General features: G+C 40.9%; 2 protein-coding genes across 6 annotated transcripts in view; one reads left to right on the top strand and one right to left on the bottom strand.

Annotated features, from left to right (window-relative positions):
- The window catches only part of LOC112572348 (multiple epidermal growth factor-like domains protein 6), a 47,588-nt gene extending 45,605 nt beyond the window's left edge, over positions 1–1,983 (top strand). For both annotated transcript variants that reach the window (XM_025251976.1, XM_025251975.1), the window contains one exon: positions 542–1,983. In XM_025251976.1, coding sequence (XP_025107761.1) covers positions 542–681 — 140 coding nt within the window. In that variant the 3' untranslated portion in view covers positions 682–1,983. The remainder of the gene's footprint in view (positions 1–541) is intronic.
- A 3,189-nt stretch (positions 1,984–5,172) lies between these two features.
- Positions 5,173–13,734, bottom strand: LOC112571721 (hemicentin-1-like). 4 transcript variants are annotated; one of them, XM_025250950.1, is made up of 11 exons: positions 13,252–13,734; positions 12,083–12,272; positions 10,143–10,331; positions 9,395–9,598; positions 8,513–8,842; positions 7,970–8,239; positions 7,502–7,765; positions 6,953–6,998; positions 6,167–6,342; positions 5,506–5,764; positions 5,173–5,451 (listed from the first exon to the last, which is right to left on the bottom strand). In XM_025250950.1, the coding sequence occupies exons 2-11, from the start codon at positions 12,135–12,137 to the stop codon at positions 5,430–5,432; spliced, it is 1,815 nt and encodes a 604-aa protein (XP_025106735.1). In that variant the 5' UTR covers positions 12,138–12,272; positions 13,252–13,734; the 3' UTR covers positions 5,173–5,429. The 4 variants fall into 4 exon arrangements, with proteins under 4 accessions (XP_025106735.1, XP_025106734.1, XP_025106736.1 ...); XM_025250949.1 differs by having other exon boundaries at positions 5,173–5,764; positions 12,083–12,183; positions 13,252–13,729; XM_025250951.1 differs by having other exon boundaries at positions 5,173–5,764; positions 12,083–12,183; positions 13,383–13,729.
- Positions 13,735–13,749: the final 15 nt, after the last annotated feature.

The raw sequence follows: 13,749 nt of genomic DNA, 5'->3' as shown, positions 1-13,749 counted from the left end.
GAATTGAAATAAATTGTTTGTACCACCAGTCCCGTTACTTTTCAGACACATCTCGTGTGTGTGTGTGTGTCCTTTTTCTGTTGGTGATCATTGCTTGTCACTGTCTTCCTTTAATCGGTGCATGGGTCATCTCAGTTTTGTATCCCAATCCACATCTCTGATAATATTCAAAGATAATAATGAGCAAGACTATTAACTGAACATTTATCTGTGAAGAAGAGAATCCCAATAAGCAAGGTTTGACCATGCAAAGAAGCGCGTTAACGAGATGCACGTGACTGTGTGCGGAACAGACCGCGTATGAGGACTTGTGTGTAGGGGCATTAAATGTTGTGAATGCAGCAGCTTATCACATACATTACAATCAGGGTTTTGGTAAATTTCCTCAGGTTTAAAGTACTTTTGGTAAATCATCACTCCTTTGTTCACACGTATTCGGTATTTTGTCAAAACATTATCTGGCACTTGTGTTTTGTGAAAAGTTGTGGAGCTAACGTTTCAGGTGTTTTATGTCAACATTTTGTCCTTTTCTTATAAACAGTGAAGAAGGAAGCTGAAGGTGATAAAGTAGAGGGAAAATCTGAAGGTGATAAAGAAGAGGAAGGAGCTGAATCTGGAGGTGATAAACAAGAAGAATCGCAAGCTGAAAGTGGAGAAACAAGTGAAACTAGAGAGAAATAATCTCAGGTGTAAAGGGGATGACAAAACGTGTTACCTCTGATGTGAGGACGTTTTCCTTGTTACAATTGATGCTGTGCTTAAAAATGTTGCACATATTTTTATGAAACATAAAATAGTGCCCGCGGGATCTGAAAACTAAATGCCGTTTCTCGAGTTCCCCATTTTGCCCTAGGAGGAACATCTTACTCTCGCTTCATGACTTCGGCCCCTGTAGGCTAGTACTATACAGAAAACAATAGGGTGCAAGGTTTTATATCGTTTGTTGTTATTCGGCTTAGTATTAGCATTTCATGTTTACATGGTTAGAGTCAATTCTATCAAACATTATTAAGTGCTATTATCGTTAAAGGTTATTGTTTTATATAGTTATTATTGCAACTGTGTTTCTGTTTCCTCTTGCTTATTATAACAAACACACACACAGAAAGAGAGAGGGAGAAAGAGAGGAGGGGAGGAAAATGATCCCTCTATTATTAAGTTATCACAGATTCTTTTATACGCGAAAAAGAACGTTGTAACACCATAAATCATAACAATCATATAATCTCCCTAAGTAAAATAATCTTCCCAAGGCAAAGATAACTCAATAATAGTCAACTTGAATTGTTCAGTTATGTATGATGATGTTTAAAGAGGTAAAATTAAACTGTTTGATTGTCTAATTAGTTATCAATAGCTATATATATATATGCTTCAAATGATTATATTTATGGTCAAAATATTAACTTCGGTTTATTTCTGGTCACTGAGAGTTCCTCAGATTTTCTAAACAAAATGTAGATGGTGTCCAGATTTGACCATATTGTCACAAAAAACATTTTATACCCATACATAAGGAACAAGTTTGATGTGTATGTATGAGCAACAGTGAAAGGCAGCTATTTCCAAACTAATACATCTATGACAAATTTGCTATGCAAGTTGCAAGGCAGTGAACTAAGTTACTATACCTATAAAGTTGGAAAGTGCAGCTTCGAATATATGTTTACAGAAATAGTTTAGGTACTTGGAAATGCTCCAAACATATATTTGACATCTCTTAAGCAGTCAGAAGGAGAATGTCTGAGAGAAGAGCCCCGAAAAAAATAAGGAAATCAGAAGCAAACTCATAGACATGCACACTTCCATTTGCAATGCTACGAGAGAAAAAAATTCTTGCTGTTTTGAATTTTTGATTATAATATTGTTGAAATAGTTGAATTAAGTGGATTATTGAATTCATTTACAGTTTGAAAAGTTTTGTGACATTAATGTTGTCAAAAGGTTGAAAACGTTAAAATAAATGTCTTTCATTGAAACGTTTCTAAGAGCTTTGTCTTGCCACGAAAGTGTTGTTTGAGAATGTATACCTTGAAAGATTTTTAAAGAACTTATATAGTAGTGGTGGTGGTTGAATTACACAAACATGTTAATTGACTCCATGTGTAATACCATGAAAAGTGCTCTAACAGCCACTCATTTGTCAGAAAAAAACTCTTTCCAACAATTTTCTCTCATCTAAATGAAACATAATAAAGATCATAAATAATTTCGTTGAACACCAGCGAATACATCTCTAGACCGACATAATAAACTGGACATGAATAATAGTTCAATAATGTTTGAACCCGACCGTCGAAGAACAGAATCTCGACAAGCTGACGATATCTTAACGATGCCTTAGGTTTGCGTGCTTCTTGTCTTATAACATGTAACACTATTTTTTCTGTTGTGCTAGCAACAAATACTCTCTAAAAGACTGCAAGCGAGTCGACTCGAATGTCGTTGGTGTTGTGACAAATAACTCGATGATGACGTATAACAACTGAGTACCAGCCCTCGAGACGTCGTTCTTATTATTGACGATGTTGAGAACAGCATTGTCATCGACACTGATCGTTGTTGGCACGGTCATCTCAGGTCTTCGTAGATGTTTACCTCACGGAAAACTTGCAGGTCTTCGTATATACTGCAAGATAGGTTAGGACTGACGTCACGTGGTAAGGACGACAATGCCGCTACTGCTGATGGTTGTAGTACTGGATCATTACTGTTGACGTTTGTTTGGTCTGACATGTACAGATTTACTTTGTGTAATGCAATCTTTGCTTTGAGTATATGTGATCTTATTAAAAGTCGATAACAATTAGTAAATGTTGGCACCTTTATTTAATTTAATTTTAGAACTTTTAATTACTGTGTAAAAAAAAAAAAAAAAAAAAAAAACCTTCGATGTTTTCTTATAAGAAAATATTGACAACCATGGCTAGATGCCTAATCTATAGACTGGAGACGATGATACATTGGGGTAAATAGAAAGTAACAGGTCTTTTCGTTACAAAACAAAACAAAAAATGCATGATATGCTTTTGATCCGTAGCCACTGCATCAGCGGGCTTTACCTAGAGTATACATCAATCAATAAGAAGGAACATCGATTGCAGCAGACAGGTCCAGCCGCCGGCTCCTCAATCTCACCATTTAGCGATTTGATTAATTCTATTTGACCACGGGTAGGTTCGACCATAGGCTGCCGGATGTTGTTGTTGGTGGTGGTGGTGGTGGTGGTGGTGTTTTATGCCGTGCCAGCAACAAGGGCTATATCACGGCAACAAAAGTAATTTTAAATTTAAAGGTCTTGGGGTAAATCTTCTCAAGTCATGTATCTTTAAAAATAAACCAACATAGTAAGTGAACAAGGTGTAAAAGAAAAAATGAAGTGTAAAAAGGGGTGGTGAAGCCCAAAAAGGCCACCAACACACCAGAAATCAAGAGAGAAACATCAGAATGTAAAAAAACTTAAGTTTGATGATAGAGTCCTGTCCTTTTTAAAAAGGTAAAAACTGCTGCCGATGGGACGGACCTAAATAAGACATATAAAGAATTTACTGCAAAAAAACTGTCGACGGATAGTCTGGAGCTCTGGACAGATAATCATAAAGCCTAACACACTAAAATTTCCCTTACACCAAGGGCAGGTTGGTGGTGGTTCACCTCGCAAGAGTTATCCTTGCGTGGCATAGGTGTGTCCTATCTTTAGTCTTGTAAGAACTACCTCCTCCCGCCTTGTAGTGCGGTACAAAGGTGGGCGGTCGGAAAGACAGGGAAGAGTGGCGTATAATTTGTTTTGACAAATTATTCCAGTGGCGTTGCCATAAGGTCAGAATGTAGGTTGAGAATAAAGTTTTGCAGTAGGATGAGATAAGAGACTGTATTTTACCAGGGCACTGACATGCTGCTTTGGCAGCCTGGTCTGCTCGAACATTGCCTGGAATACCAGAATGGCCAGGAGCCCAAATGATAACAATGTCCTTATTTCATTGAATAAGTGCTGTATGAATTTCATGAATCTGAACCACAAGGGGGTGGTCAGAATCATTTGAAATGAGAGCTTGGAGTGCAGAAAGGGAGTCTCAAATTATCAGAAAGTTGTGCTCCGAAGAGCGGTGAGCATGCTGCAAGGCAAGCAAGATGGCATGAAGTTCCGCTGTGAAAATAGAACATTCGTCTGCCAGTCGGACTGAAACAGGCCGTTGTGGTTGGCAGGACGGAACTGCTGCCGCAGCGACTGGGTCACCACTTGGGATTTTGGAGCCATCTGTAAAAACTGAGCAGAATTTAGAATAGTCAGAAATGAGTTCATGAAAGTGTTGGAGGTAGATGAGGTCACTAGTGTCCCCTTTTTTGAAAGCTGTAAGATCAAAACGGATCTCTGGAACAGGAAGGGTCCAAGGAGGAGTTGTTTGCAGAGATAAAGGTTCTACCTGATTAATATCGACTCCGGCAGCTTGTAGGTGAGGAGCTACTCGGAGTGATAGAGGCTTTTGCTCCTTGGTACGAATGGCATACAGGGCAGCACGTCTGAAGACAGCACGATACGCAGGGTTTCCAGGATGAGCTTTTAAACGACAGGCATAGGATAGCATGAGTTTCAAACGACGGAGAGAAAGTGGAGGCTCACCAGCTTCTGCGTACAAACTTTGTACAGGAGTGGTGCGGAAGGCACCCAAACAGATGCGGAGCCCTTGATGATGAATTGGATCAAGAATTTTAAGGTAGGACTCTCGAGCAGAGCCATAGATAATGGATCCGTAGTCTAGCTTGGAGCGGACCAGGGCACGATACAGACGTAGCAGGACCTTGCGATCCACTCCCCAGCTGACATGGCCAACTACTCTAAGAATGTCCAAAGCTTTTTGGCATGAAAGGCGTAGAGATTTAATATGAGATAGAAAGGACAGTTTACGGTCAAGGAACTTTACTTCCTGAACCACTTTGAGTACCGTGCCGTTGACAGAAATAGATGGATTTGGAAACATACCTCTCATTTTACAAAAGTGAATGCATACTGACTTCGTAGGAGAAAATTGGAAGCTATTTTCTGTCACCCACCTTTGTACAGACGTTTATCTAAGTGTTAGCCTCTGCTTTCCTCGTATTCATATCCCTTTCAAAATCAAGGTATTCCATACGGTCACATCTTTTGGTCACAAAAAAGAAAACTGGTAGGAATAATTTTTATTTGTTTATTAGTATCAGGTAAACAAAGTTTAATCAAGTGTTGATTGCTTGTAATGTCTGTACAGTTGCGCATGACAAAAGTGTTCGCTCTAGGAGACACGAGTGCTTGACATGAATATGACAAAAGTGTTTGTTCTTGTACACATGATTCTGTGCCACGTGTTTATAAATGTGCATCTTGAAACTTGCTGATTCGTTGTTGTTTACTGGCGTGTCTTTAGATGTACGTAGACATCATCCTGTCATGTCTACAGCTGCGTGTGGCAAGACCGTTCGTTCTTGTAGACATCATCCTGTCATGATTACAGCTGAGTGTGGCAAGACTGTTCGTTCTTGTACACGTGCTTGACGGACTGTTCGCGGGAGGGGGCAGATAACTCAGGCCGCGCCACGTCGTAGATGCACTCCTCGTCCTCGTCCTCATCTTCTTCCAGCACGTGCGGCACCTCGTAGCCGTCCAGCGAAATGGTTCTGCTCAACTTGCGATCGACGTCACGAATTTCGTCATATCCGGAATCCCAGGTGTTTCGTGACTCGTCGTAGGTTGTAGGCGCGGCAGGCAAAGGGCGCCCGTTGCCCGAACCTGGACAACAACAACAAATAATAATAATAAAAACAACAACAAGAAACTAATGATTTATATAGCTCGTAAGGAGCATGCTCTTAGCGCTGGAGACAATAGCGAGACTTGGACAACATATGAAGGACAGAAGGATAAACAACATCGGTACGACTTATGAAAGATGACTAATAAAAGACAAATATAGAAAACGCAAATGAGGAAATAGGTAACAAGAACTAAGACCATTAAATCTGAGAATCGGATGAAGACACATGTTTAGGATGAAGACACATGTTTACAGAAGGTAAGATTGAAAGTTGCTGTGACATGAAAGGCGTGCTATTATTTTGCTGTCTTTATGAATTCACGAATCGAGAGCAAGAGCTCTGACATCAGATATCTGGGCGACAGCTTTGGTTATACCGTTCTCTTTCGTAGACAGTCCGTATCCCCTGTTGGTGCGGTCACCAGGAGGACTGGGAGCCGGGGGAAGTTCCAGGTACTGAGGTAAGGAATCCGTCATGAGAGACGGGTGTATGATAAAGGGTCTCTGCGATGACATCGAGGCGTAGACAGCAGACTTGGGCGAGGTCGTGGATCTGATGACAGAGAAGGTGAGCTGTGAAAGGGTTAAAATAAACATAACGCGCAAGCATAGGCCGAAATATATCAAGAAATATGCAATCAGAACAAAACAGGGACCAGATCTCGCAGTCAAAGGCGAGGTGCATGAACATTTCATGTAAAAAAAAAAAATTTCAATGAAACATTTTATTTCAAGAAGCTACGTCACTGCCAGAACACACTTTATTCACGAGGGCCAACACCTGAGAGTGAAGCATAGTTCTGGCCCTGTGTGCATTAGTGGTCAGGAAAGAAGTCTAGAGCAAGTGGCAGGATGACACAAAACATTCGGGTCAGAAGGTCAATCGACATAAATCCCAAATATGATTTGTAGAAAATGTAGCACATGGAGGTTCAATATTTCAATGACAATAGGCAAGGAAACGATGACATTTGTTTTTTCAAAGCAAGGTGACCCTAGTTTCGGCTAGTGTACAGCTAAATTGTTCTTGTGATGATGATCATCATCATTAATGATGTGTAAGTCAGAATTTCAGTATGGATAAAGTCAACATACACGGTAAATAAAATTATGGTTTAAGACTATGACCTGTTATAACTAGACAATTGTTTGAAGTCACTCACCTGCTTGCGTTTGAAGAAGAAAACAGAGCATCACTCGATCTTGGTGCTGAAACGTGGAAAAAAAAGATAACATAAGTGAAGCGATTTTTTTCAAGCCCGGTGTGATTCAAGTTCTAGAGTTTCATCTCTCCAAAAGATTTCCAAACATCTGCACTGAATAAATTTTTATTCGTCTTTTAAGACAGTTTATCTTATTCTCATGGATTACAAATGTGCTGCGAGTGTTTGTGTGTGTGTGTGTGAGTGAAAGAGTGACCGCGCGTCTTTTTGTGCGCTTTTCAAAATTCACAATTTGTCAAATCCTAACAAATTTTTATTTAATTATTTTTTGGCACTACTTCATTTAGTACGGATTATGAATTTGCATTGAAGCATCTTTATCTTAATTTTTATGGTAGCCATTGCTAGATGCACAACCGTGGCTCCAAATAAAAATCAACGCAGAGCAAACTTTGGCCAAGAACTGGACATTTCCTATGGAATCACGTGTGTGTGAGAGAGAGGAGAGAGGAGAAAGAAGGCAAAAATAATGAAAAAATTGTAATTTACATGACAGTGAATTCTTCCTCTTCTTTTTATATAAAAGCCACAACACTGCAAGAACTACAACTGCCACGATGATCAAAGACCCGACGACGCCACCTGCAACTGCACCGGCATCGCTGCCGCTGTTGTCACTTCCGTTCTTGCTGAAGGCGCTGCTCTCACTTTCCCGTGCTTCTGTGAGTGGTACTGTGGTGGTTGTGGTGGTTGTGATGGTTATAGTAGGTGTGGTAGTGGTGGTTGTGGTTGTTGTAGTTGTAGTCGTACGTTCTGGAAAAAATGTAAAACGCATCTTCTTTCACCTTAACTTCATTCTGAACCTACAAGACTCCGCTTACACCAAAGTAGTTTTGGATGATAATCGGACTGTTCTCTCCCCCCATCAAACTTCGATACTACGTTCAAAGGATTAGGAAAATTAAACTTAGATATAACAAAAATACTTGAAGTGGCTCAGATTAAGTTTGTCAGGACCTTTGACCTGGAGTAAGATAGAGTTGCTGGCGTTCTGAGGAACCCCATTAGATGCCGTGCAGGTGAACTCTCCGCTATCGTCAACTCTGGCATTCGTCACAGTTATGGTGCGTTCCTGTGCCTCGAGGAGGCCGCTGGGTAGGTAGCCACCTTTTTTTCGCCACTGAACTTGCGGCCACGGGTAGCCGCGGGCATTGCAGGTCAAAGTCACGTCTGTGCCCTCGACAACGTCATTGGAAGGGACGACCGACAGCAAGATACGGGGGGCACCTGCAAAACACGAACATCAATATGATCAATATTGTATGTCCTTCGTCAGGCCCCATCCAATATTGGAAAACTACGAGTGGCTTAGAAACATCCAGCCAGAGCAACAATACGCACCAACGGTCGCACGGAGCCTTCATTGTTTGCCCCACACACTCTACAGGCCAACCAATGGTCAGGGTATTCACGTCTAGTGGTCAGGGTAGTCACGTCTAGTGGTCAGGGTACTCACATCCAAGAGTCACGGTACTCACGTCAAAGAGTCACGGTACTCACGTCTAACGGTCAGCCTTAGTTCGTTGGACGATACGTTTCTGGCCCTCTCGTTCGTTGCCTCACACTTGACCGCGACGTCTTCGTATTTGGGGTCAGGGGGCACCGATAGCTGGCTGATCACCGTCACTCGGCCGGGCCCCTCCGCGCGTGACACCCTGCGTGACTGCCCAGGTAAAGCCAGTGGCTTGCCATCCCGGGTGAGGAAGCGCCAGGTCACAGAAGCTTCTGGATTTGACGGCGAGGTCTGGCACAGCAGCGTCATCAGCTGGTCAGGAGTATCGGTATCGGGGAAATGGTCGATCAATGATAAGGTCACATCGGTTACAGCAACTGAAAGCAAAGTCGGGAAACAACATAAAACATTAGACACTTGAAAAAAAAAAATCTTCGTTTTATGGATAATGGAGTTTAAAACACAGCAATCATTATTTATATATCAGCATTTCTCTTATTGATGTCAAACTCACATGTTCCATGAAGAGGTTCAGCCTTCGCCTCGACCAGGCTGTTTTTTCTCTGCATTGACGTCTACCTTGCCGTGATAAAGCCTTAGTTGCTGGCTCGGCATAAAACATCAATCCCCCTTCTCTTTATTGATATAAATAGTTATTTATTGACTTATTTATCTGTCAATTTAATGCTTATTTATTTAGAGTATATTCTCCTCTTGGAGGTCTGTACAATCCTGACCAAAAACAAAATAACAAGATGTACATTGGAATCACAACAGCTTGTCTAAAAGTTGCCTTACATCCATCATACTGTGCCAATCTTTTAAATCTCCATCGAAAGTGAGAAATATGTTTGGGTTTTTTCATAAATAAAATAGTAGCGGAAGTGCAATGTCGAAGAACCGGAAGTTGCACTACATGCAACACTTACCGAAGTTCGAGAGTGTCACGTGGTTGCTCTCCAGGAAGGGGAACTTGGAACAGACCCACCGGTCACCAGCCGGGGTGACAGTCAATTTAGAAATGTTCAAGCTGACAGTGGTCGCGTCTTCCTGCTTGCACGTGACGGACTTGAGGTCACCATCGGTCACGATGTCCCTGTCCAGACCACTCTCGGGTTGCACGCGGCACTGACCTATCAAGTTTCAGGCAAAAATAAAATAAACGTTCTTTCTTTTAATTATTTTTTTAAAGTATTCAACACTAAGTTTACCATTTACAAAGATCAAGAGGATAATTTTTATTTCAAATAACCGTGCTTAGTGGATTGCAAGGACTATCTCCAATCATCTTACAATAATTCTGTTCCGTTCGGGTCTTACGACCACAGTCATCAGAATTCGTATCCCGCGATGTCACAAAACGAAAATAGCCAGACACTGAAGCCACAAAAAAGTAGCCGTGCTGTTAGGACAAGGTCTCATCAACATATGTTCAAAGCTCTCTCATTCAAATTAATTTCGACTTCGATTACCGTCAGAAGAAAGGTCCATCTACAGACAAATGTTTTAACCAAATCACAATAATTTTTGTGAGAAACAAACAGTGTATAATATTAACCCGTTAGCCACTATGAGCGGTCCTATTAGGTTTATATTTATATTACTGTTTTGATTGTAAACAGCGGGACCATTCTAGCAGAAAGACTTCTAAACTAACCACCTCGTCACCAGACTGACCATTGTTCGTCTGTGTGGAAAATAGGGGCTGGTTGTTGCGTTCCCAGACGATCTTTTTGTCGTTTGGAAATACAAGACTTTCAGAATCCAAGCTGTCTCTGGAGGTCTTCTGGCACCGGAGAATGACTTCGTCGCCGGAGTGAATAATTTCCTTGGAAGACGAGAGATAAAATCCTCTGGCAAGCTGACCTGCGAATCGTCAGATAATAACTGTTTTAACTTTAATAATTAACGTCACTCTTACTAAATGTCTAGAGATGCCTAACTAAACATCCAGAGACGCCTTACTAAATGTCAAGGTTCATTTACGTAAGAAGGTCAAGAAGGGTCAGAAAGATGGCAAATCATGTCAGTACAGACACCTCACACCCTCTCCGTCCCAGCTTTCAGCTACTACCATCTGACAGGCGATACAAAGTGCCACTTGGGCGAAGAAGTTTGTTTGTGTGTGTGTGTGTCGGTGGGTGTACATATTTACAGTCAACAAGTGACTCTGTAAGTGTTCTTGTGTGAGTCATAAAATGTTGTTCTGGCCTGTGTCCCAGCATTTTGAACGCCCTGCCTCTGTCTCCCCAATAAACACACAATATTCACATTTTAACCATGGGCAACACAAGATCACAGAGAAAATGGAGTTACTTCACTGGTATTTTTGAAACAAAAATCTCTTGAAACTTGGGACAGGCTGAATGGTTCGAACTAAGATTGGCAATGATCAGGTACATAGTTTGGGTCCAGCCTGAGAACAACATTACTCTCAAAACCTTTTGGGCTTTCTTTATCACCTCACTCTTCCGAGCACTTTCCTGTTAATTTTATTCAGCTGTATGCCTGTATGTCAGTATGTCAGTATGCCCGTCGGCCTGTAGGCAACAAATCTGACTGCCTAATGTCGCATCATGAACTCGAGGATATGTGCTTTCATCGCCAGGCTTTTGCCAAAAACATTTCTTTGTACCACCTAACAAAAAAAGGATACCTTGCATAATGGATGATTTAGTGCAGGGAAATACCTTTTCTTTAATGCCAGACATAAAACAGAGTTTTGTGTTCATGAGGCAAAAATAAAACAAATCTGCATAACAAACATGTATGAGCACCGAAACACAAGATTTTCTTGTAGTCTGAGGGCCTTCTCTCTTTCTCATTTCAGTAAGGTTTCTCTTGTTTGTTTTTTTGTTTTGTTTTGTTTTTTCTATGACTTTAGTCGAACAACTTCTTTCTTTTTGTCTTACTTTCTTTGTTCTTCAGATCCAGCGGGTTTGTTACAAGTCCAAATGATCAAAGCCGGGAAGGAAAAGAAAATAAAGCACCAGATCCGACAAACAACTTTGACTGGAGAGAGTGCATGGAGGGAAAGGTTTATGTCTGGTCATGAAAGTTAACGTCGGCCGAGGACTGAGCTCAGTGGAGCGTGACGGTGTCCATTTATTGCACTTCACGTCGGGCCAGCCATGCATACAGTGAGTCACTGAACAGAAATAGCACAGACTGTACATGAAAAACAGATGATAAAGTAGATGACACATTAACAGTTTTAAGCCTGTTCAAGAGCAAGCTCAAAACAGCTAGAAGATCAATCGTACATTTGAAATATAAAGACACTGACACTAGATGAAGAAGACATGATGTAGCTTGGGTAGAGGGAAAAGGAACGATCTTACCGTGGAGAGCAATTTAAGAAATATTTAAAGCATCCCAAGAAGACCAAGCTAAAGATTTCAAATAAATTACATACTTCCCTCTCCTTCAACCCCCCACCAAAAAAAAAATCAAAATAAGGTACTCATTCCAAACATATTAAACAATAATTCTTTTCCTTTCCGGTCTTATGACCACATTCATCAGAATTTGTATCCTGCTTATATTTAGACATATATATATTAGCTTAATATAAATCCGAAATCCGTAAATGTGTTTAGTGCTTTTTTTTAACTCACCGTGAGCAATGTCGGCGAGCAACAGCACCGTCAAGGCTCTTGCCACTAGTGCCATGACTTCAGTTCACGACGATGACCCTGTGACAGCTTCAGTGGTCAGTCTGCGACATGGATGTTGGCCACTTTGCTTTTTCAAATGACCACATGTGCAGTAGGTATGGACCAATGATGCAGACAGTCTCTCATTCGACTGCAGATTATGCATGCTTATGTATTCATTGACAGACGGACAAGCTATAGGCTCATGCTTCAATAAGCGAAAGTTTTGCAATTGATAGTACACATCACACACTGATGTCAAATTCCATGGATTTGGCATGATATAATAATAATAATAATAATAATAATAATAATAATAATAATGTGAATTGCCTTACAGCGCTTTACCACATCATCAAAGGCTAGCTCAAAGCGTTTACAAAAAATAAAAACAAATAGATAAATAATAACAAGGGAAGAGGATACCAAACCAAAGACTTCATTGCATGTCCGGTTAGTGTAACTACTCAGGTTGAGAAGGTTAATGTCATCAGAACTATGCAACTTTATGATGTCGTTCATATACAACATGCATTCACCAGATATGTTTGAAACTCTCATCATCTTTTCTTAAAAGACATGTTAGCAGCACGCAGGTGAGGCTGCCTGACAGCTATCTCTAGATGAGATCAGGGGCTGTGTGAGGACGTCGCCTCAAGCACGAATCTTAATCGTTAACAATTTGGGTCATGAAACAAGCGGTCGTCATAATCCAGAAAAGAAGATGGAGATGGTTAATGTATGTGAATCAAACTGGATGCACCATCCAAAATAGCCTTTCACTGGACTGCTGATGGGACTAGGAAACGCGGTCGGCGTAAAGAAGTATGGTGAAGGTCGGTTGAGAAAAGGCGAGATAACTAAAGGATCAAAAACCAACATGGAACAACAGAGCTACATTTGTTGCTAACATACAAAAAAGGAGGTCTCTATAGTGCCTTATGTACCACCTAGGTAAGAAGAGAAATAAATGGAAAGTAAGCAGTAACGAACAAGCGGTCGGAACCGGCCTGTTTGTTAAAAAAAAAAAAAATGAAGAAAGAAAGAACCGATGAACTGATGTACAGATCCAATGTAAAGCAAGGGACATTAAGAGTATTCTTATGTAAAGAAAATAGAAATTAACTTACCTCGAAGTGAATACTGATCGATGCTTCTTCCTCTATGACATATATGTGCTGATCATTTCTCCCTCATACAAAAGATGAAATATGGAACAACGAGGCCCAAATCACAGCTTTGAATCAAAATTAAGTTTTACCTATGGCGCATCCTCTTAGCAGCCTGTCGAATGAGCTGCACACAGACGAGGCTGTTTTTTCCCCATCTACATGCCGACATCCAAAGCTGCGCCGTGCACCAGACTCCACAATGGGAAGGGCATCTTGCCCACCAAGCACACAATTACTTTATTCTCTCTGTGTCTCTTTTGTCTCTAACTCTCAAAACTTGCTTTAAAAATCCTCGACAGAAGAGAAACTGCACCCTTCTTTGTTTGTAGTGTGTATTTTTTATATTATTGCACTGTATTTGGTGTGGAAGGCACAAAACGGCATTTGGGGCTCTCCTGATCATATAAAGGCACTAAAATCTCTATTCCTTGACTTCCCTTAGGCCCCCCTTGGGTT

Source organism: Pomacea canaliculata, linkage group LG9 (assembly GCF_003073045.1).
Source record: "Pomacea canaliculata isolate SZHN2017 linkage group LG9, ASM307304v1, whole genome shotgun sequence".
Lineage (NCBI taxonomy): Eukaryota > Metazoa > Mollusca > Gastropoda > Architaenioglossa > Ampullariidae > Pomacea > Pomacea canaliculata.
This window is presented reverse-complemented; position numbering and strand designations above follow the sequence as displayed.

Coding starts and splice junctions, on each gene's coding strand:
- LOC112571721 (XM_025250950.1), bottom strand. CDS start 12,137: ATGGCACTAGTGGCAAGAGCCTTGACGGTGCTGTTGCTCGCCGACATT. Junction 7,766..7,969: donor TATCTTACTCCAGGTCAAAG/GTCCTGACAAAC, acceptor CATTTTTTCCAG/AACGTACGACTACAACTACA. Junction 5,452..5,505: donor CACGTGTACAAGAACGAACA/GTCTTGCCACAC, acceptor CAAGAACGAACG/GTCTTGCCACACGCAGCTGT.